At 43.1% G+C, this 22,593-nt stretch overlaps 1 protein-coding gene across 1 annotated transcript in view; it reads right to left on the reverse strand.

Moving 5' to 3' along the window:
• Nucleotides 1–1,511: 1,511 nt before the first annotated feature.
• Nucleotides 1,512–22,593, reverse strand: part of epha6 (eph receptor A6) — a 187,897-nt gene continuing 166,815 nt past the window's right edge. The window contains exons 7-17 of the mRNA XM_066661292.1: nt 20,069–20,231; nt 18,504–18,612; nt 16,934–17,004; nt 15,915–16,040; nt 14,875–15,060; nt 11,411–11,472; nt 9,538–9,747; nt 7,012–7,161; nt 5,625–5,818; nt 5,021–5,170; nt 1,512–4,464 (exon numbers count right to left, since the gene is read on the reverse strand). Of these exons, the coding sequence (XP_066517389.1) occupies nt 4,350–4,464; nt 5,021–5,170; nt 5,625–5,818; nt 7,012–7,161; nt 9,538–9,747; nt 11,411–11,472; nt 14,875–15,060; nt 15,915–16,040; nt 16,934–17,004; nt 18,504–18,612; nt 20,069–20,231 (1,536 nt within the window). The 3' untranslated portion in view covers nt 1,512–4,349. The remainder of the gene's footprint in view (nt 4,465–5,020; nt 5,171–5,624; nt 5,819–7,011; nt 7,162–9,537; nt 9,748–11,410; nt 11,473–14,874; nt 15,061–15,914; nt 16,041–16,933; nt 17,005–18,503; nt 18,613–20,068; nt 20,232–22,593) is intronic.

Here is a 22,593-nt window from a genome sequence, read left to right on the forward strand (position 1 = left end):
TGGTTAAAGTCATGTTCTGATGGTTCTTGGCAAGTTCACTCATTAGTAAAGGTGTTCAAATCTGTTGCAGGATCAAGGTCCCATGTTCACTAGAATTATAGGGCGCATACTGTGAACATGACCAAGGATCTTATGTTCTCAGGGTCCTGTGGTCCTATTATGAACCTGAAATATATGTTTCCCAGCTCTGCATTCCCTTAATATGACATTGGCTACGGTGACACATGTGAAAAATAGGGTCCCTGCTCTTCTTCCTGACAGATGGCTGTATATAAAATTAACCTGCGCTTAAGGGAAATCATTAAATGTTTGGTGTCCAGGACACAGAAAAAGGAAGAAGGGAATATAGGACACTGGGAACACAGATATATTACCCACCACTTCCAAACTTTGACCTGTAAACAATGTCTTTATAAACAGTTGCCGTCTGTAAACTCATTCATACCTCGGAATAGTTATTATTACATTCATTTTTTTTCATTTATTCATTATCTGTAACCCTTATCCAGTTCAGGGTTGCGGTGGGTCCAGTGCCTACCTGGAATCATTGGGCGCAAGGCAGGAATACACCCTGGAGGGGGCGCCAGTCCTTCACAGGGCAACACACACACACACACATTCACTCACACCTACGGACACTTTTGAGTCGCCAATCCACCTACCAGCATGTGTTTTTGGACTGTGGGAGGAAACCCACGTAGACACAGGGAGAACACACCACACTCCTCACAGAGATTCACCTGGAGGAAACCCACTCAGACACAGGGATAACACACCACACTTCTCACAGACAGTCACCCGGAGGAAACACACGCAGACACAGGGAGAACACACCACACTCCTCACAGAGAGTCACCTGGAGGAAACCCACACAGACACAGGGAGAACACACCACACTCCTCACAGAGAGTCACCTGGAGGAAACCCACACAGACACAGGGAGAACACACCACACTCCTCACAGACAGTCACCCGGAGGAAACCCACGCAAACACAAGAAGAACACACCACACTCCTCACAGACAGTCACCCGGAGGAAACCCATGCAGACACAGGGAGAACAAACCACACTCCTCACAGACAGTCACCTGGAGGAAACCCACGCAGACACAGAGAGAACACACCACACTCCTCACAGACAGTCACCCGGAGGAAACCCACACAGACACAGGGAGAACACAGCACACTCCTCACAGACAGTCACCCGGAGGAAACCCACACAAACACAGGGAGAACACACCACACTCCTCACAGACCGTCACCCGGAGGAAACCCACGCAGACACAGGGAGAACACACCACACTCCTCACAGACAGTCACCCGGAGCGGGAATCAAACCCACAACCACCAGGTCCCTGGAGCTGTGTGACTGCGACACTACCTGCTGCACCACTGTGCGGCCCCGTTATTATTACATATAAGATATATTTATACATACATTTGTCTCAAAAATCACACAAAAAAACACAAGGCATCCATTATCTTTTATTTTGTACAAACATCCAGCCTAATCCACTTATACCTCTGTTTTTAAATCCATTATAAATTATAAAAAATAATATACAATTAGATTACTATTCACTATACATTATAGTGTGTACTGACCTGATTAACCAGTTTCTGACCATCTGCTGGAGTCCACACTGTTTTCTGTTTCCACTCTTGTTGTTTGTGTGAGTGTATTCAGAGGAGAGTTCTCAGTGTCCAGAACATGTGTTCAAGCTCAAGAGCTGGACACCTGACCACTGTACACACTCGGCAAGTGGCCTGTTATTGTAGAGCAGTGGATGTGTGCTACAGGATTAAAGGGCCCATATTCTATATTCTTGTATATACTTTCTCTCTGAAGTCCACAATCTGTGCACGTATGCGTGTAGATACCAGAAAACAAAAGCAACCCCACAGGTATATGTAAATGAGCTCTACTCTGATTGGCTGTCCTGTACATTGCTGAAAAAAATAATAAATAAATAAACAATCAGAACTGAAACCAGAAACAAATGAAACTAAAAACTATATGTCAATGTGTCTGTGGTTGTGACATCATAAGCTTGATGAATACAGAACAGCCTGTTTTTGACAAGCACATGTGGACTGAATATTTGATCATTTCTTATTGCATAAATGTTAAACGTAATTTTGAGTGATATGGGCCCTTTAAGTTAGTAACACCTAGCATCATGTTGAATAACTGCTAAAGCACGCAAACCTGCAAAGTGCCTCTAGGAGTGAGAGAGAGAGAGAGAAAGAGAGAGAGAGAGAGAGAGAGAGAGAGAGAGATACCGAGCTTTATCACTGCTACACCCCCCCCTACATTCAATGAGGGTATTCCATTTAACCCATTCATGTCCAACATTAACATTATAAAGAAAAATGCTACAGATCTGTTTCAGATTTTCTTCATTATTAAATCATTAAAATGTTAAAATCATCCAGAGTGTTTTGGTGACTCAGAACTGTTCACGGTGGTGTTGATAGTAACCAGACGTCTGGAGTTTAATGTCTCTAAAAGCTATCACACAGGAAGTTATTACATGTTATGGTTGTGAATACACTGCATCCTATTGCTCTAAAATAGCTCTGAGAACATTTCTGGTTTAAAGCTATTGAGAAATATCCACTGGTGGCAGATAGGTACATGCAGCATTTTCAAAGGCAAAATAGTCCTAAGAGAAAACACTTTTTTTCTTTTAGATTTACTACTATTTCACCGTTATCAGCTTTATATACAAAACAAAAGACGTATGTAGGTTCACTGGTCACTCCCAACAGTAAATAAGATGATTGCATGTGCACTGTGGACATTACGCCTTGTTCCCTCAGCACTGTAGAGGAATCAGTCGCTAACTTTCTCTACAGTTTACTACTGTTTTTGTTTATTTCTCAGCAACTGAATTAACCACAAATTCTGAAGAGCTGGTGCAATTCTCCTTTTAAAATATGGGATAAAAACCTGTATTTAATCTAGGGTGACCAGATCTGACATGGTGAAAAAGAGGACTACTGACGTGCAGACTGACCAATTAAATGTTCACAGAGACGGTTATCGACCAATAACGGTAGCTCTACAGTCAGACCGTCCAATGAGAAAATTTTAGGCTACTTCACCACGCCCCCTGTTCACTCAAGCGAACCAATCGGAGTAGGGGAGAGCGGGACTAGTTTGTGAACGAAACGCTTCTCGAAGTTCTATGTAAGCTCTAGAAAAACAAAATCCCGGATGTTTGTGAAATTCCGCCTGGACATTTATTAAAGTCTAAAGAAGAGGACATGTCCGGGTAAAAGAGGACGTCTGGTCACCCTATTTAATCATTACCAGGCAAGCGGAGAGGACACAAAAAAATTCAAATATGGACATAAATGGGTTAAACACGGTAACAATCTTCTGTGTCTCACGGCTCACGAAGAACTCTACGGTCCTGCGCTCTCCAGCCGAGCCTTCAGCCTTGAATCACGGCCGGTTTGTACAATTCTTGAGTTTGCGATGTGTCCGGCCTTGCTGCAGAAGCACGAGACCATGGCTTTCAGTCTTCCAAAAGGTGAAAGGTCGTTCTTGTATGGCATAGCGGACTGCCTGAGGAGGTCTATGGTTAAGTGTGAGTTTTTTTTGTCTTCAAATAGAGTAAAATATGACTCTCTGCTCCCAATCTAGGCTCTTTTCTTGATGTTCTGAAAAGACCACACATATTGCTGAGGAAAAAACCAAACCAAACCATAAATAAATAAATAAATAAACAAACAAACAAACAAACAAAAAAGAACCACATACACGTACATATAAATACCAGCATAAATATCTGATGTGATAAATAATGGGCTAATAGCCATGTAAATCCACCCACATTCAGCAGTCTCTCGTTCTCAGAGGCTCCAGGAAGTAGCTTGATGAAGAAAACGATAAATATCTCTTTAAGACACATACTCTTTACATTAAAATAGCAAATATAACTATTAAAAGTTCTTGGACTGTGAAGCCGGCCAGTCACCGAACTCTGACGGACGACTGACGGACGTGACATCACCATGGCGACGGTGCCGTGCTCTCGCTGGACCCTGATTGGCTGTCCGTCTCCGGCTGCTTTGCTCAGCGTGAAGACAAATTAAGCAGAGACTTTCAGAGTCTTCCTTCAGTCTGGCCTTAACTCTAGGGTTTGTGTTGTTTACTGGAAGTCCTCAGAGGCCAAGGGAGAAAGAAGTCTGGAGAAGAAGCCAAAGCATTGCAGTTCTCTGAGTGTGGTTGGTAAGACAGATCAGGTCTGGCTGTGTGCGTGCGTGAGTGTGTGTGTGTGTATGTGCTTGAGTGTACGCATGTGTGTTTATGAGTGTGTGTTAGTGTTCACTGGTCTCTCTCATACATGGAAGCCGCTCTGTTGGACGTGGAGCAGCTGCAGTCGTAGTGTCTGTATGCTGCTCACTATCCTCCTCTGGTGGCCAATCAGAGACACACCAATCCTCCGCACATCACTGCAGATGTAAGAGGAAATAGAAAACTTAAGAAATCATCACATATTGACCACAATGGGTTAACTAGACTCTAATCTCTCAGTGCAGAACGTACATTTAATTTACTGTAATGCACTTCCAAGTAGAAGGATATCAATGTGAAAAGGTGTTGGTGATTAAACAGCATTTTCTGTTGAGGTCCAATAAGTAATCACCCTCTAAAACAGTCCTTTCTGCATTTTTTAATGAACATCTATGTGTATTATGAAAAATAATACATAATAAATGGGCTGTAGGAAACGGCACATTATATATATATATATATATATATATATATATATATATATATATATATATATATGTTGTATCCCTATAATTGCAATCCAGCTAATTACATAGCAACAGATCGGCTAAAACCAGCAGAAAAACTGGTATATTTGAGTCCTCTGTAGAGGACGTATTCGCTGTTTTCCCTGAGAAAATCAGCATATCATGTCATTTGATCAGGGGTGTCTGATATGCCCATATGGCTGTTTATTTTGGCTGTCAACACAAATCCCCGGAGAATGTCACTCACTCGATATTCATGCTGGAGATGGAGTCCAGAGTGGTGTACCCTGCTGCGATGAAGTTGTTCTTGTACTGACTCATTTTAATGGAGTCAAGCCAGTCTCCAATGGAGATGAAGAGAGGGTAATCAGGCATGTCTTCTGGAGATTCTGGTAAACTGCGGGCGCAGAGGACTAATATTTTACATTTAATTAAAGAGCAAGGGACAGATTAAAAGAGCACAGTGAAGTCTAAAGTACATTTCTAATAATAAAAAGCTAGACATAAACAGTGTAGTTAAAACTTTGTCAACCCAAAGTTCCTACTGAAAGTTTGACCCTCTTTCATACAGTATCAGCTTCTACTTTCCCTGAAACATGGCTGCAGGGATTCGATTGCACTCAGCCACATGGGCTCTGGCGAGGTTAGTGATTACTTCTGGATCACAGACTCCATTCCAACTCCTCCTGGATGAACAGGATGGAGCTCCCCCTCTCTAGGGAACGCAGTTCCACATGAGCACAGCTGAGCGTCTGTGTCCATGTCTATAAATGGAATGTGTTTTTGCTAGAATATGAGGAATGTAACCCTTATAAAGGAAGCTAGGCTGAGTGCGATGGACAGAGCTGTACCTGTGCACGTCCTCCACCAGTGTGAGCAGGCTGCTGGGGTTGCGGATGAGCTTGTCCAGGAAACTGACCACATCGTGGAAGCGTGGTCTCTGGCTGCGTTCCTTCTGCCAGCAATGCAGCATCAGCTGGTGCAGAGCCACAGGGCAGCCCATGGGGGCCGGCAAGCGGTAGCCCTCTTCAATGGACAAGATCACCTGCAGGGAGCCACACAGGTTCATTTACAAAACCCTGCAGTTGGTTTATAATTTAATGTGTATTCTATATTTTTCCTGAATTAATTTTTCCCCCCAAAGTCCACGTATAATAATTGTATGGTGTTATGTAGCAAAAAGACATTTTTACAGACAGTGTGTGTTACTGTGCCTTTAAGATTAATGTATGTAAATCACCCAGTTCTGATTGGCTGCAGTGTATTGTACCTCATTAATAAATCACTTACAACTTCCTGTTAGATATGTGTATACTTTGGAAGGTTGGAATACACGTGCTTCCTACAAGAACTCTAATAATTACAGGTGGCACCTTGAGCAGCTACACTGTATAAAACAGCTAGTGCTGCCTTTATTTATGGATGCACTGTGCACATTTCTGAGTAAACATGTGCAAACACTGAAAATAAAGTTTATATTACTGTGGTAATATTTTTTATTGAGTTGTTTAATCAGAAAAGAATAAACTATTCTTATATATAAATATAGAGGGTGGGCCATTTTTATGGATACACCTTAATAAAATGGGAATGGTTGGTGATATTAACTTCCTGTTTGTGGCACATTAGTATACGGGAGGGGGGTAAACTTTTCAGCACCTGAAACTACGGATACTGGAATCCTGTGCTAGCATTTCTCCTGCGGTGTTGCTATCAGTGTGTGAAGAGTGGGAGAAGAGGGTTGCATTGACAATCCAACACAATGGGCAGCACTTTGAACACATTTTATAAGCGGTCAGAAACTTGTAAATAACTCATGAAAGAATAACGTTACGTTAAAATCAAGCACACAGTTGTTTTTCTTGTGAATTTCCCAATAAGTTTGATGTGTCACATGACCCTCTTCCCACTGAAAAAAAACAAAAGTTGGATCCAACATGGCTGACTTCAAAATGGCCGCCATGGTCACCACCCATCACTAATGTGCCACAAACAGGAAGTTAATATCACCAACCATTCCCATTTTATTAAGGTGTAGCCATATAAACGACCCACCCTGTATATTCCTGTTCATGCATATCAGCTCAGAATGGACACAACTTAAAGTTGGACATGTAGAAGGCACTTTATCAGTGGAGTGGTGAAAGGGAAACGCAGAGAAGCCTGCTGTGGATTACACTCTTAAACATCTTTAACCGTGGGAACGATGAATGAGCATAAAAAGGTGGACGATCTTACATCCTGATTGGACATTTCCCAGTAGGGCCGCTCTCCATATGACATCACTTCCCACATAACGATGCCGTAGCTCCAGACGTCACTGGCTGAGGAGAATTTTCTGTACTGAATGGCCTCTGGAGACGTCCAGCGAATAGGGATTTTTCCGCCCTGGAGAAGTAACATAAATGTCAGTGGTTTGATGAAATCTCCTCATACACCCATAACTTCCACATGAACAAAACACATTACAACACAGTTCAATCCCAAAGCAACACAGTGAAACACTGTAATATTTATGAAAATACTTCAATCATTTATAAATGACATCAGAATCAATTCAGCAGCAGTTCAAACCTACTCGCCTTCCTCTCTTTGACACTCACCCGCTCATAAAATAACTGTAAAACTGCCCAAATGCTAAAACCGCCGGTCCATCTTTTTCAAGAGAGATGATCCAATTTACACATAATTCTCCTCTTTGCTGAGAATCCAACAGGAGCACTTTGTCCTACTGTATCTTACTGAATTTCACAGACAGCGCTAAGGAAAGGTTTCTGAATAAACTGTTTCTAGCACTTTCCATTAGCTTGTGACAGTTTAATTATGCTATCAGCCATCAGAGATAACTCCAGAGCCAACTCTCTTAAAACATCATCACACAACAGACATGTGCTCAGATGAACCTGCTGAAAACAGTCATGCATGAATTAAATGTGTACAATATATTTCACCATAAACAATGTGTACATTTAAAATGATTATTAAATAGTAATTGTATAATTAAATTTTTCATATATTTTGTGTAGAAATTATGGTTTTTGTGTTAGACTCTTTTTGCTGTTGTCATGCTATGGTTGTGATATCACAGCCACGAAGAACTGATAATGCTTTCTTTTCCAGTTGCTTTTGAGGAAACAGCTAGGTGTCTACCTCATAGAGACTAGGTAACACTACATAGGCACTAGCTTGTATACATGGCCTGTATAAGAAGCAATGATAAAACTACTGGTGGATGTGGAACTTTGTCACTTGTGGAACAGTATATGTACTGTACTTTATATTAATTAATCTATTCATTATCTGTAAATGCTTATCCAGTTCAGGGTCACAGTGGGTCCAGAGCCTACCTGGAATCATTGGGCACAAGGCAGGAATACACAGTCCTTCAAGGCCAGTCCTTCACAGGACAACACACACACACACACACACACACACACCTACAGAGAACACACCACACTCCTCACAGACAGTCACCCGGAGGAAACCCACGCAGACACAGGGAGAACACACCACACTCGTCACAGACAGTCACCTGGAGGAAACCCACGCAGACACAGAGAGAATACACCACACTCCTCACAGACAGTCACCCGGAGGAAACCCACGCAGACACAGGGAGAACACACCACACTCCTCACAGACAGTCACCCGGAGGAAACCCACACAGACACAGGGAGAACACACCACACTCCTCACAGACAGTCACCCGGAGGAAACCCACGCAGACACAGGGAGAACACACCACACTCCTCACAGACAGTCACCCGGAGGAAACCCACGCAGACACAGGGAGAACACACCACACTCCTCACAGACAGTCACCCGGAGGAAACCCACGCAGACACAGGGAGAACACACCACACTCCTCACAGACAGTCACCCGGAGCGGGACTCGAACCCACAGGTCCCTGGAGCTGTGTGACTGCGACACTACCTGCTGCGCCACCGTGCCACCCCTGTACTTTACAGTAATCTTTTAATTATTATAAGTCACACAGCAGTTTGGAAGATGAAATATGTCTTGTGACATGTAATATATTTTGTACGGCTAGCTGCGTTTTACATATATTCTTTCCTGCTCAAACCTGTGAAATTGCTGTGAAACGTACTATACATTTTACTACAAAAAATAAATCAATTTTTCACATTTTCTTGTGGTCTGTCTTCAGTTTTATAGCTAGAACCTGTCAAGAACTTCAGCTTTTAATTTAGTGGCACTGACCTGGAACTAATCATCACAAAATCAAAAATAATGACTTTGTACTTTTGAGTTTGTCTCACACAGTCGTTTGGTTAATGCCTGGACTTCTGGAGCGTACTGAAAGCTAGTGAAATTAAAACAAGCTTCTTTTGTATTTTCTATAAATGAACAAAGATGTAAATCTAATTATAAACAATGATATGAACAATCTCATTATAACAATATAAATAATCACATACTCATTCAATCAAATGCACTTTCATATGATTTACAGCCCACTTCAACATAAGAGTCTGCTCTTAAATTAGACATTTTCCCAGAGGTTCTGGTGTCAACAAATGTGTATTTTTTCCCCATACACAAACCCAAACGTAAGACTGATTAAAATGTAAGAATCTGCATTTCTGACAGAATTAATGAAGCAGTTAAAACGAGTGAGAAGGCTTTAGTCAGTGGCGGATTTAACTGTGACTTCTAAGAGTTAAGTCCTCTGTGAGAACCCCCATGAGGTTTCAGAGATATTGAAATTCCGTAGCAGTAGCGAGCGCGTGTGTGTGTCTGACCGTGGTGGTGTACGCTGCCTCCGGGTCGTCCTCCAGCACTCTGGACAGCCCGAAGTCCGACACTTTACACACCAGGTTGTCGTCCACCAGAATGTTGCGGGCTGCCAGGTCCCGGTGCACATAGCCAATATCAGACAGGTACATCATTCCAGAGGCGATACCACGCAGCATTCCAACCAGCTGAATAACTGTGAAGTTCCCATCATGCTTCTGTAACACACACACACACACACAGAGAGAGAGAGAGAGAGAGGGGGGGGGGGGGGATAGAAAGAGGAAAATCAGTGAAAGAGAAATAGAGAAAACATATGAGAAATGAGAGAGAGTGAGAAATTGATAAAGTCAGAGAGAAGAGGAGCAAGGAAAGAAAGGTGAGAGAGAGAGAGAGAGGAAGAGAGAAAGAGAGAAGGAGGGGAGGGGGATACAAAGAGGAAAAACAGTGAAATAGAAATAGAGAAAATAGATACAGAGGGAGGTGAGATATAAAACAAGGAAATGAAAGAGAGTGTGAGAAATTGATAACGTCAGAGAGAAGAGGAGGAAAGAAAGGTGAGAGATAGGGAGGGAGGGAGAGAGAGAGAGAGAGGGGGGTAGAGAGAGGAAAAACAGGGAAAGAGAAATAGAGAAAATATATACAGAGGGAGATGAGAGCCAGAGAATAGGAGGAAAGAAAGGTGAGAGATAGGGAGAGAAAGAAAGGGAGAGAGAGAGGAAGAGAGAGATGGAGGGGTGTTGGGGGAGAAGACAGGAGGACAGAAAGAGGAAAAACAGGGAAAGAGAGAGAGAGAGAATAGAGATACAGAGGGAGATGAGATATAAAACAAGGAAATGAAAGAGAGCGTGAGAAATTGATAAAGTCAGAGAGAAGAGGAGGAAAGAAAGGTGAGAGATGGGGAGAGAGAGAGAGAGGGAGAAAGAGAGAGAGAGATGGGGAGGGGGAGAGGAGGATAGAAAGGAAAAACAGGGAAAGAGAGAGAGAGAAAACAGATACAGAGGGAGATGAGATACAAAACAAGGAAATGGAGGAAAGAAAGGTGAGAGATAGGGAGGGAGAGAGAGAGAGGGAGGAAAAGAGAGGAAGATATAAAGATTATACACAGGGAACAACAGAGAGATAATGGACAATGAAATAATAGAGAGAAAGTGATAAATACAGAGAGGGGGAGAAAATTAGGAGCGAGAGGAGAGAAAAAAGGAGGGGAGGGGGAAGAAAAAACTACATTCAGTGAAGTGAAACTTACACCAGAGAATTACAGCTGTTACACACTGAAAAAAACCACAACAATGTATTGAATTGACACAAGCCCTTTTCCAAATCTAGTACCTGAACAGTGTGGTGTTACACTTTATGGATCTTTGGCCACATTTGTGATGCTGTACTTTATTCATGAGCAAATCATCTTTATTTTAATGAAGGAAAATCCAACAGAGCACTTTTTCTCAGTATTATTTACAGGAACTTAGCTCCTCGTCGCAAAGAGGCTGACACCCCAATCCCACTCCATCATCATGCCCTACTAAATTCAGCTGATTAAATTCAGTTTAATCAATATTAATAACACGCTTTAATCAATAACAATAAAATGTATTTCCAAAACGTCATCTTAAGGAGTACCACAGATCATCACTGTAAAATAATAATAATAAAAATAAAAAACGTGTGTACACTCGTTACGATGAATACACAGAAACAGACCACAGTTACAGCGACGGAGACAGAAAAGATTTACTCAGAGTGGCTGCTGGAAGACTGTGGACAAGACCGATTTAGAAATAACACCTTGGTTATTTCTGTTACCGAGTGGTAACTGGCTTTGACTGGTGTAAGCAATGGGTGAAGTATTCCTTGACACTTTCTTAGACAGGCCCTTACCCTCAGGAAAGAGTCTAAAGATCCATTCTCCATGTACTCCACTACTATCATCACCGGACGACCTGCGCACACAGACACGATAACAGTTATTCATACGTGAAAACACAATACAGACGACGGGGTCACATTCAGGTGAAGTGAGGGTGAACAGAGACAAATACAAAGAGATGCTGAAGTTTCCAGAGATACTCCAGTGTTTGCAGGTATCATAGTCAGCTACTGCAGACAGACAATTTAGATACAGAACAGAATAGAACACAAAGCCTGTTGGCTCAAAGCACATTTACTATATAATTGAAACCAATGTGCAAGTTGAGACAGGGGCATGTTTACCACTGTGTTACATCACCTTTCCTTGTACGAACACTAAAGAATTGTGCGAGAACTGAGGACACTCACTGATCCAGGTTTGAAAGTGAAAATTTATGCCATTCTTACAAGTCCTCGGTCCTTGGCTGCACAGCAATACAAAGCCCTCATTGTTGTATTGTGTACTTCATAATGTGCCTTTCATTTTTAAAGGGAGACCATTTTGAATGGCAGGAAGGCAAGTCTGGCTCTCATCATGCTGCAATGCTAAAGGGCTATAATAAGAATGTTATTTTGTTTAAATAAACATAGACGTCACTGAAAAAGACGTCATCCAGAAGGCAGCATACGTTACTCCAAAATGTACGTACAACAATGTTAATGGTGCCGTAACCGATAAGCGACTTTACACTGGTGACACTTCTTCGGGAACGTAGTGTCTGTTATTTCCTTTAACTCATTTGAGCACAGTTCATTTTCATTCGCAAATGCAGTAATGAAAAGTGTTAATTCATAACAATGTGTTACAGTATTCTGGAGCCTAAGCAATGCCATCTATCACAGAAGCAAATCGTTATTGATGCAGTGTTGTCTTGAGGATCGAAGGTCACGAGGCATTAAGTTAAGAATAAGTCTATATTTATAAAATCAATGAAGTTTGCCAAGAAAATTTATTGAAAACAAATGAATAATCTTTACCCTGTTTATATTTAAATACAGGTCAAAATGGATTTACAAGTGAACTCAATCTGTTTTTCATTTCATTTGATGCACTGTCCTTTAGATTTTGGAACCGAGGAAGGTGAGAAAATGAAAAAAACAAAGACGGAAGAAGTGTATTATGCTTTTTCTTTAAGTTTCAAAGTCACGTGTAATACCTCTCTGAAAGCCCTTCTCCTAGAGATTTCGTTTGAACTTCTTCCTATGAACCAGGGGAAATTAGGAGTCTGAAGACAGCAGTTCATTTTCGACTCAAACTAAGAAAAAAGTGCTTTAGCTGCATACACTACACAAGCTTCCTCTTTTCCTCAAACACAAACACATTTAGAATGTCTAAAATTTGTCCCATGAAGCCCCCCAAGCAATGCCCCTCGGATCATAACCAGCACCATCACCAGCATCAGATACGCTTCACACAGCACAGTTACTGCCACACTTCCTCTCAGCCACTCTTTCTGAAGCACTCGTCTGATTCCTCTAATTACCCCCAAACTGCCTGAGCCATTAGTCTGATTAGCCAAATCCCCGCTGAGGGGAGGGGTGTGGAACGAGTGAATAAAGAAAGAGAGATGAAAGAGACGGGGATGAAAAAGAAACCGAAGCAGAATGAGGTACTGGAGAGTACATAGTGGAAGGGTGGTGAGTGTTTGTGTTTGTGTTGACTGTGTGTCAGGCTTCACTGCACAGTCTGATGTGGCTTTGATTCAGCCACGAATCTCGCTGCTTGGCTAGTCCCGATCAGAGGTGATGTATTAGACTCTGACACACTTTGAATCAGAGAACACGCTCAAATTACCGTCCCCTGCCTCAGAATCCAGTGCATCATTTACACAGTTTTGCACAATTAGGCACCTAACAGGGTGAGATTTGACAGGTAGCACTGTGTAACTCAGGCCACCAAAGCACAAGCCTATGATCACTTTGCCGTATGTCTGTCAAACTCTTAGAATGCATTTGTGAAGTACCAGAAACCAATCGCAGTTCACATTTACATGACGTTTGTTTGTCTGTTCTTAATTCCTGACATTTTCTGGGCTCATAACAGAGGCATGTGTAGATAAATATATTCTAAACAGGCACTATTTATGTTTGCACTTTCTTGTTTACAAAGTTCTTTCTCATATTTTTGTATTTTTCCTTTAAATTGTCTTTTTAAAGATGATGTCTTACTCATAATCAATCACAGTATTAGAATATCTATCTATCTAGACCCCGGAGGAAACCCACGCAGACACAGGGAGAACACACCACACTCCTCACAGACAGACACCCGGAGGAAACCCCCGCAGACATGGGGAGAACACACCACACTCCTCACAGACAGTCACTCAGAGGAAACCCACGCAGACACTGGGAGAACACACCACACTCCTCACAGACAGTCACCCGGAGGAAACCCACACAGACACAGAGAGAACACACCACACTCCTCACAGACAGTCACCTGGAGGAAACCCACGCAGACACAGGGAGAACACACCACACTCCTCACAGACAGTCACACGGAGGAAACCCACAGAGACACAGAGAGAACACACCAAACTCCTCACAGACAGTCACCTGGAGGAAACCCACGCAGACACAGAGAGAACACACCACACTCCTCACAGACAGTCACCTGGAGGAAACCCACGCAGACACAGGGAGAACACACCACACAGACAGTCACCCGGAGGAAACCCACACAGACACAGGGAGAACACACCACACTCCTCACAGACAGTCACCCGGAGGAAACCCACACAGACACAGGGAGAACACACCACACTCCTCACAGACAGTCACCCGGAGGAAACCCACGCAGACACAGGGAGAACACACCACACTCCTCACAGACAGTCACCCGGAGGAAACCCACGCAGACACAGGGAGAACACACCACACTCCTCACAGACAGTCACCCGGAGGAAACCCACGCAGACACAGGAAGAACACACCACACTCCTCACAGACAGTCACCCGGAGGAAACCCACGCAGACACAGGGAGAACATGGAAACTCCACCCAGACGTGACCAGAACCCAAGATCCCAGCGCTGAGAGGTGAACATGACTAAACACTAAAAACCAAGCCACCGAGCCGAATACTATGAATCATCCTTTTGTTTTATACTAGTCCTAGTTTTAGTCCCATGTTAGAAAAGCTTTAAAATGACTCATCTTAGCAGCACATATTTATTTGCCTGGAAATTCTTTTTTCAAAATTGTACTAAATTCTAACAAACAACAATGGAGGAGGCTCAGTGTATGCAGTCAGTATTTAACCCAGTCGGGTTCATCGATAATTCACTGAGAAATACTTAATTGTTATATATAAAATAAAGTTTTCATGGCATCATTGTTTATTTGAATTGATCCTAAAACACGGTCCTATATGTTTTACTGTTGTTCCAACTGTAATCTATAGTTACAGAGGGTTTGGGTTGTGTTTCTTACTCTTCGTGACCACGCCCTCCAGCCTGATGATGTTTGGGTTGTCAAACTGTCCCATGATGCTCGCCTCTCGCAGGAAGTCCCGTCTCTGCCGTTCTGTGTAGCCTCCTTTTAGCGTCTTTATGGCAACGGGAATCTCCTTCTTCCCTGGAGTCCTGAGTCGACCACTACACACCTCCCCAAACTCACCTATAACACACACACACACACACACACTTTCAAAACCCTCTTGTAAACCTACTCTCTCGTCACTAGGTGGCAGTGGCATGATTACAGTACCATGGTGATAATATATTAATATATTATAAATACCAGCTTTTGTAAAACGTAAGCTCTATCTGCTGCATCTGTAGCGTACACTCAGTTACCACAGACAATAAATTACACTAACAGCCTATTTCAAAACGTGATAAGGCTTTCTTTGGAAAGAAAATGCAGAGGTTCCTCCACGACTACAGCCCAGGAAAGTGAGCACAACTGGTTTTTTAAGGGAATTTAAAAACATGAACAGAAAATGAATGAACATTAAGAGACGCAGAATTATGTTACACTTCCTGTAGTGGTCCATTCACTAAGACAGGTCCACAGGATACAATCGGCAGGTCATTTCACAGAATGTACACTCACTGGACCCTTTATTAGGAGCTCCTCGGTTATAGGCCTGTCTTGTTGATTTTCAGCTGGCTAACACAGTTGAGTAGTTTTTGCTGCTGCTCCACTCTCAACAAAACACTGACACGGACGTGTGTAAAAACTCTGTCTGCATCTGATACACTTGCACCAGACCCGCATTTTCAATTTTCACTGCTTCCCGAGAATGTGTCGTGAATGCTGAAAACGGTCCAGTGTAGAAATAACATCTGGTCGACATTGATCCTGTGGTCAGAAACCAACCAGTGATGAATGGGGTAGAGGCTGGCTGAGGAACTCCATGAAAACCGATGAGCTGCGGTGTGTAATTGTACATTTATACAGTGGACTCACATCATACACGCACCTATATACGAGGAGAGTTTAGAATAAAGCAGAAACTGATCTCATACCTGCTCCAATAACTCTCTCTATCCGGATGCGGGACGGGTCGATCTCCTTGGCGAAGTCGTGGACAGCCTGTGAGGGATCTTCGTAAGTGTCTGGATCAACATAGGTCTTTATTCCAGGGAATGGCACTGGAATGAGTGAAACAAAAGGCCCAGGAATAAACAAATGGGGTGTAATAGCACGCTGACCGATGAACATTAACACTGTGCAGAAAACAGTGTGTGTACTTTCTCCACTCCTGGAAAAAGCGCAAGGCACAGTGTAGTGGCTGCACTGCTCTAAACACACCTGCTGCACCTCCTGAAGGGTGAGATAATGAGCTGATGAGTTGAGTCAGATGTGCCAGCACTATGTAGTGCTACAGCTCTCCAGGACAAGGAGAAACAAACAGTATGCTGCGTGTGGGGGTGTGTTTTTGTTTGTGCGAGTGGACAACAAACCAGGGCTAAGCTGCAATGTCAGGATCAATAAAAAGGAAAAGAGCAGCTTTTGTATGTGCTATATATTTAAAACAGATGAGTCATTGTACACAAATCAGCATAAAATTAAAGCCTCTGTCTTGTTCTATTTCTACGATTACAGGCTGTAATCCATTTCTAGTTCTGCATTCTGCATCTAGTTCGGCTGGTGGATCATTCTCAGGTGGTGATGTTGTCAGGATGTTGGTACGAGTGGATCAGACACAGCAGTGCTGCTGGAGTTTTTAAATGACTAAGAATTGTCCATCAACCAAAAATATCCAGCTAACAGCATCACTGATGAAGGACTAGAGGACGACCGACCCACACTGCGTAGCAACAGATGAGCTACTGTCTCTGACTTTACATCTACAAGGTGGACCAATGGGGTAAGAGTGTCTAACAGAGTGGACAGTGAGGAGACAGATGTATACAGTGTGGATACAGTGTATAGGTTCAGTCGAGCATGTACCAGTGTCCTGGTCGTGTAGGTATGTATACAGTACATATACAGGACCACATACTACTTCATAACAACACACACGAAGCACATGCATATGTACCATGTCCATTCTGATACTGAGTCCTCCTCTTGTCCTCTGATTTCAGCTTGGACTTGATGTACCACTGACACCTGTGCAGACAGCGGAGAGAAAAATACTAGCCTTAGTTGTAACACAACAATAAAACGTCAAATCTGACAGTGAAGACACAGCTGAGTAAAGGCTACCGGGCACAGATCTATATAATATTCTGCTGACAACTAGGAAAGCATGGGACATTCAAATATAACTAGGTGTGCCACCATAGTTGGGCGATATGTAGACCCGAAAAATATTCATACACTTCACAATACGTCAATAACATAATTATTGCGACAGGCCTAGATACAAGAACTTTTGGAACTGACCAGGTGCTGTTTTTCTACTTTATTTTCTTGCTGTCCAAGGTCCTGAACAGATCCTTGTTAACATCAGGGACCCAAGGTCGGTTAACAGAGCTAAACTGCCCCTTTCTGACATTACAGCCCCAGTGTCAGTGTCCGTGGTGCTGAACATCTCTTTGTCTTTGTGTCACTGTCAACGGTCCTGACCTGTTCCTTTTCAGCAGTGTCACAGCTCATGGTGCAGAACCTTTCTAGCTTTTTGTTAAAATTACACAACCATGTCTCAGACCACGAAACTGAACTCTCCTTTTTCCACTCTTTTGGATGTAGTCACTGAAGGCACCCTCGCAGAGCTACCGACAGACCACAGAGTTAGTGACACTCCTAGGAAGACAAGGCGACACGGGGTATGATGTAAATCAAAGGCTGGGTATGTGCATGGTAGAATGTATAAACAAGACACTTCTGCTGTGTCGGACATGGGCCTGAAGGGCTGTAATCATTTATTCCGTGTCCAATTGGACCCTCTTGATTTATTTGCGAGCTGTTGACGAGGGTCTGTTATCTGTCTCAGGCTGCTTCTCCTACATGCTCTGTCTCCACACACACACATACACACACACACACAGCAGGGAGCCCATTAGCCCCGGAGCGCTCTGAGTGGACGTGAGGACACTGAGACCACATTGGCAGCCTGAGTGTCACAAGCACAGAGCTGATATGGCATGACTATATGAGTGGTCCGAATGAACCAAACACATTGCCCCCCACCTACCCTCCAAACTCACGCACACAACTACCATGTGTGTTCGGACTAATTAGGCAGACTCACACCGAGCAACCAATTGGAAAATAAGAAGGACTTCTCAGCGATCAAAGGCCTGCTAGGAGATACATGAAAGTGCGAGGGGAAGTGAACAAAGGTAATGAAAGAGAAAAGAGAAAATGAGAGTTGAGAGAGATTACTCAGATTAAAAAAAAGAAAGAAAGAAAGGAACAGAGATGCAGGGGGAATTAAATAATGAAAGGGATATGAACAAGACAAAGAAAGAAAGAAAAGGAAAGGAAAGGAGGAATGACACAAGTCTTAAGTCACAAGACTTAAAGTAATGAATGTGGTAGAACTGGGAAAAAGAAAGAGGTTAGGGTTAAGGAGAGAATATGAAAGAGTATAGACTGATAAACAAGACGGGTATAGAGTGAAACAGGTTGATGGGCAGTGAAAGAAAGAAAGAAAGTCCCTGTACCTCCCAGTGATGAGGAAGAAGAGTGTGAGGATGACGAGCAGAGAGAAACCCCCGACTGTTGCAGTAACAATCACCAACACCTGACCTTGATCTGAAACCTCTTCAGAGTCTGATACAGAGAGAGAGAGAGAGAGAGAGAGAGAGAGAGACAAAGAGAGAGAGACAGAGAGAGGGGAGAGAGAGAGGGGGGGGAGAGGGAGAGAGAGAGGGAGAGAGAGGGAGAAAGAGAGAGGGAGAGAGAGAGGGGGGGGAGAAAGAGAGGGAGAGAGAGAGAGAGGGGGAGAGAGAGAGAGAGAGAGAGAGAGAGAGAGAGAGAATTTACAGAAAGTATAGAGAACAAGACTTTAGGCATTAAAGGAAAACATTAAACTTAATAAAGGGTTAATAACTGTAGATTCTACTATGAAAAAAAAATTACAAAATCGGTAACAGAGCCATACAGTACATATATATTTCAGCCATTTTAAATACTCACACTGCATTTATTAACCAAAATATTCAGTAATATTCATATAACAGACAAAACAGTCATTTTTTCGTTAATTTTTTAAAGAAAATACATTATGTCACTAATAAATTCACAAAACAATTATGGGCTGTGTAAGTGGACTGGGAGGAGCTGGGATGCATGTTTGGCGGTGGTATGTGACGATGTGTGTTGGTGAGGGGAGTTCACGTCAAGCCCAAATACGGCACTACACCCTTTCTGCACTACACCTTTTTTAAAGACTGTATAAATGGTGCTAATTGACAGTATGGCTACGTCTCAGATTCCATCTCTGCATTCAGAAGAATATTTTGATGTTAATCATATGTCAGAACAAACATTTTTTTCTGTGGTAAAACGCTGTAATTATACAGTTAAATATGGAATCAGGGCGGCACGGTGGTGCAGCAGGTAGTGTCGCAGTCACACAGCTCCAGGGACCTGGAGGTCGTGGGTTCGATTCCCGCTCTGGGTGACTGTCTGTGAGGAGTGTGGTGTGTTCTCCCTGTGTCTGTGTGGGTTTCCTCCGGGTGACTGTCTGTGAGGAGTGTGGTGGGTTCTCCCTGTGTCTGCGTGGGTTTCCTCCGGGTGCTCCGGTTTCCTCCCACAGCCCAAAAACACACGTTGGTAGGTGGATTGGTGACTCAAAAGTATCCGTAGGTGTGAATGTGTGTGAGTGTGTGTTGCCCTGTGAAGGACTGGCGCCCCCTTCAGGGTGTATTCCCGCCTTGCGCCCGATGATTCCAGGTAGGCTCTGGACCCACCGCAACCCTGAATTGGATAAGCGCTTACAGATAATGAATGAATGAATATGGAATCAATTTTACAGTGTATTTCTGTTTTTTTCTCCACAGTAGTGCATTATAAATGAATGATTTCTTGAATATACCAATTACAGTAGAAATAACATGATACTGTAATATTTGATACATTACTGCACTGTGAAAAAACACAGCTGCCAGTGCTTTTACAGTTTTTATTTTAAAAAATACTGTACAGAATGATGCTTGCTGAAACAGGACAGTCTGTAAATGCATGTGTGTGAATCTCAGTTGAGTGTGGAGAATGAATGTCTTACTCTCGTCCCCTGTGGAGAACTCAAACTTGGAGCTGTAGCTGCTGTAGCCGGCCGCAGTGCGAGCGCGCACGTGGAACACATAAACAGTGGAGGGCTTCAGACCTGTTACTATCACACTGGGAATTTTAGTACGAGTAGAGGAGTAACTCAGCTGCTCCTGCTCCTGAGAGAGAGAGAGAGAGAGAGAGAGAGAGAGAGAGAGAGAGAGAGAGAAAGAGGGTGAGAGAGAGAAAGAGAGAGAGAGAACAGAGAGAGAGAGAGAAAGAGAGAGAGAGAGAGAGAGAGAGAGAGAGAGAGAAAGAGAGAGAGAGAGAGAGAGAGAGAGAGAGAGAGAGAGAGAGGGGGAAAAAGAAGTCATCAATTATTTTGCTTATGATGTTTGTATGTGCCAGAAACTACTCATCTGAGCCCTAACAGTCCAGACCTGCCACAGACCCCTCGCTGGTTGGCACTGTGTCTGTGATGAGGGGAGGAGTTGGGGGGCATCCTATAGGCCAGTTGTGCACCTGCTGGGACACCTGAGGATTGATCTGACCTGACAACACGGACTGCTCTTCTGTCCATTTCCCAACCACTCTTTAGTAATAAACATAGCTTGTTCAATTAAAACCAGCCTTTAAGGATGGTACATGTAAATGACCCTTGTTCTGATTGGCCCCCTACTGTGTTTCATTAGCTGAAGCGTTGTGTGGTGTGAAAAAAGTTCACAGGGTTCATTCATCACTTAACACACAAAGGAGCACATGCATGTTTGGGTTTGTTCAAACACTGAAGGTAGTGGGTCTAAAGTTTGGGAACAGGTTTGCTCTGTAATGGAAGCCCTTCTGTTCAGTTCTGTACAAAATATAAACGATGTAGGCCGATCCGTTATTATATAAATGTCTGAAAGTAGTGAGAATCAATCACGTCACAAAGCAACACTGAGTCACTGTGTCCACAGCCTCACACCATTTCGGTTAAAGCAGGACAATCTCTGACTGAGACAGTTTGTGAATGTGTCCTCTGATTGTATTCATCTCCATCTGGAACATCCAAAAAATGCAGGGAGAGAGAGAGAGAGAGAGAGAGAGAGAGAGAGAGAGAGAGAGAGAGAGAGAGAGAGAGAGAGAGCGAGAGAGAGAAAGATAGAGAAAGACAGAGAGAGAGAAAGAGAGAGACAGAGAGAGAAAGAGAGAGAGAGAGAGAGAGAGAGAGACAGAGAGAAAGAGAGAGAGAGAGAGAGAGAAAGAGATAGAGAAAGACAGAGAGAGAGAAAGAGAGAGAGAGGTCAGCAGCAGAAATATGTGCTCTGAATAATTTTAGTATTTTGTTGGTTAGAAGTTAAAGTATATAGAGAAGAAGAACATTTTTCAAAATTTAAACATTAGGTGACATATCAAACATCTTTTTTCCCTTTTTTGGGGGTGAAAAAGGACTTTAAGAAATAACTTAACAGCTACAGCTATCAAACTTGCAAGAATACAAACAACAGGTGCTCTGAAGAACCACAACTACAAAAGAAACACAATCTGAGGACTTCCAAACCCAGGATATATCAAAGACAAGAAAAATTAATAAACTGAAGAAATTTATAGGAGGTAAGCCCTTCATTCTTCTGTTTAAATCAACCGCTCTTGTCTCAGAAGCTAAAGCTAAAGCTAAAGGAGCTCAGTCGGTTGGACATTGATACATTTGAAATGTCAGAGGGGAGGAGCCTCAGCCGCCTGGCCATCAGTTACCCTTCCAGTGTTAGCAATGACACTGCGAGGAAAAAGTTTAAAACTAAAATTCTCAGAGACTCTCCAGAGACTCTAAAAGCAGACTTCATGTTTCTACACGGGGAAGAGGTAAAAACAGACCTGCTGTTTTATAGAGACAACCCCAGCGCCTGGCACACAGCCCTCCGCTCCGCTGTGAATGACCTCAAAATGGCTGGAAACAAAACTATGAGGCAGCTTTATTCGGACATAACTCCAAAATTCACTATTAACCTCTACAACAACGGTACTGTAATGGTCCAAGGCTCAGAAACAAGACTTCAACAGTTCGAAAAAGACTTTCCTAAACTGAAGGAACTAGCTGAGAGAGAGAAGTCTTCTCTCCTGGTAAAAGCAGCAGAGCAGCAGCCCCATACAGCCCCTCCTACAGCTGCTCCGCCCACGACCCCACTCACGACACTGGCTCCCCACTCAGCCACAGCTGCCCACGCCCCTCCCCCGTCCCCACGCGCAGCCGCCAACACACACACACCCAGAGCTGCCCTCCCCCCTCCCCCAACCCCACGCACAGCCAACACCCCACACACACCCAGAGCTGCAGTGTCTGTACAGCGCATCCAGGAGTGCCTCTCCTTGTTAGAGATGGAAATTATAGACTTTAAGGAAAACAAACTACAAGAAAATGACTTGATCCAGCAACTGAGAGATGAGCTGAAAGAGTTTAAAGAGGAAAACAGAACAAAAATAACAAACCTGCAAACGCACCTGACTGAACTAAAAGAACGAAACAATTTCCTAGAAAAAGAATTAAACACAATAAAAAAACAA

This window comes from Hoplias malabaricus, chromosome 2, assembly GCF_029633855.1.
Source record: "Hoplias malabaricus isolate fHopMal1 chromosome 2, fHopMal1.hap1, whole genome shotgun sequence".
NCBI lineage: Eukaryota > Metazoa > Chordata > Actinopteri > Characiformes > Erythrinidae > Hoplias > Hoplias malabaricus.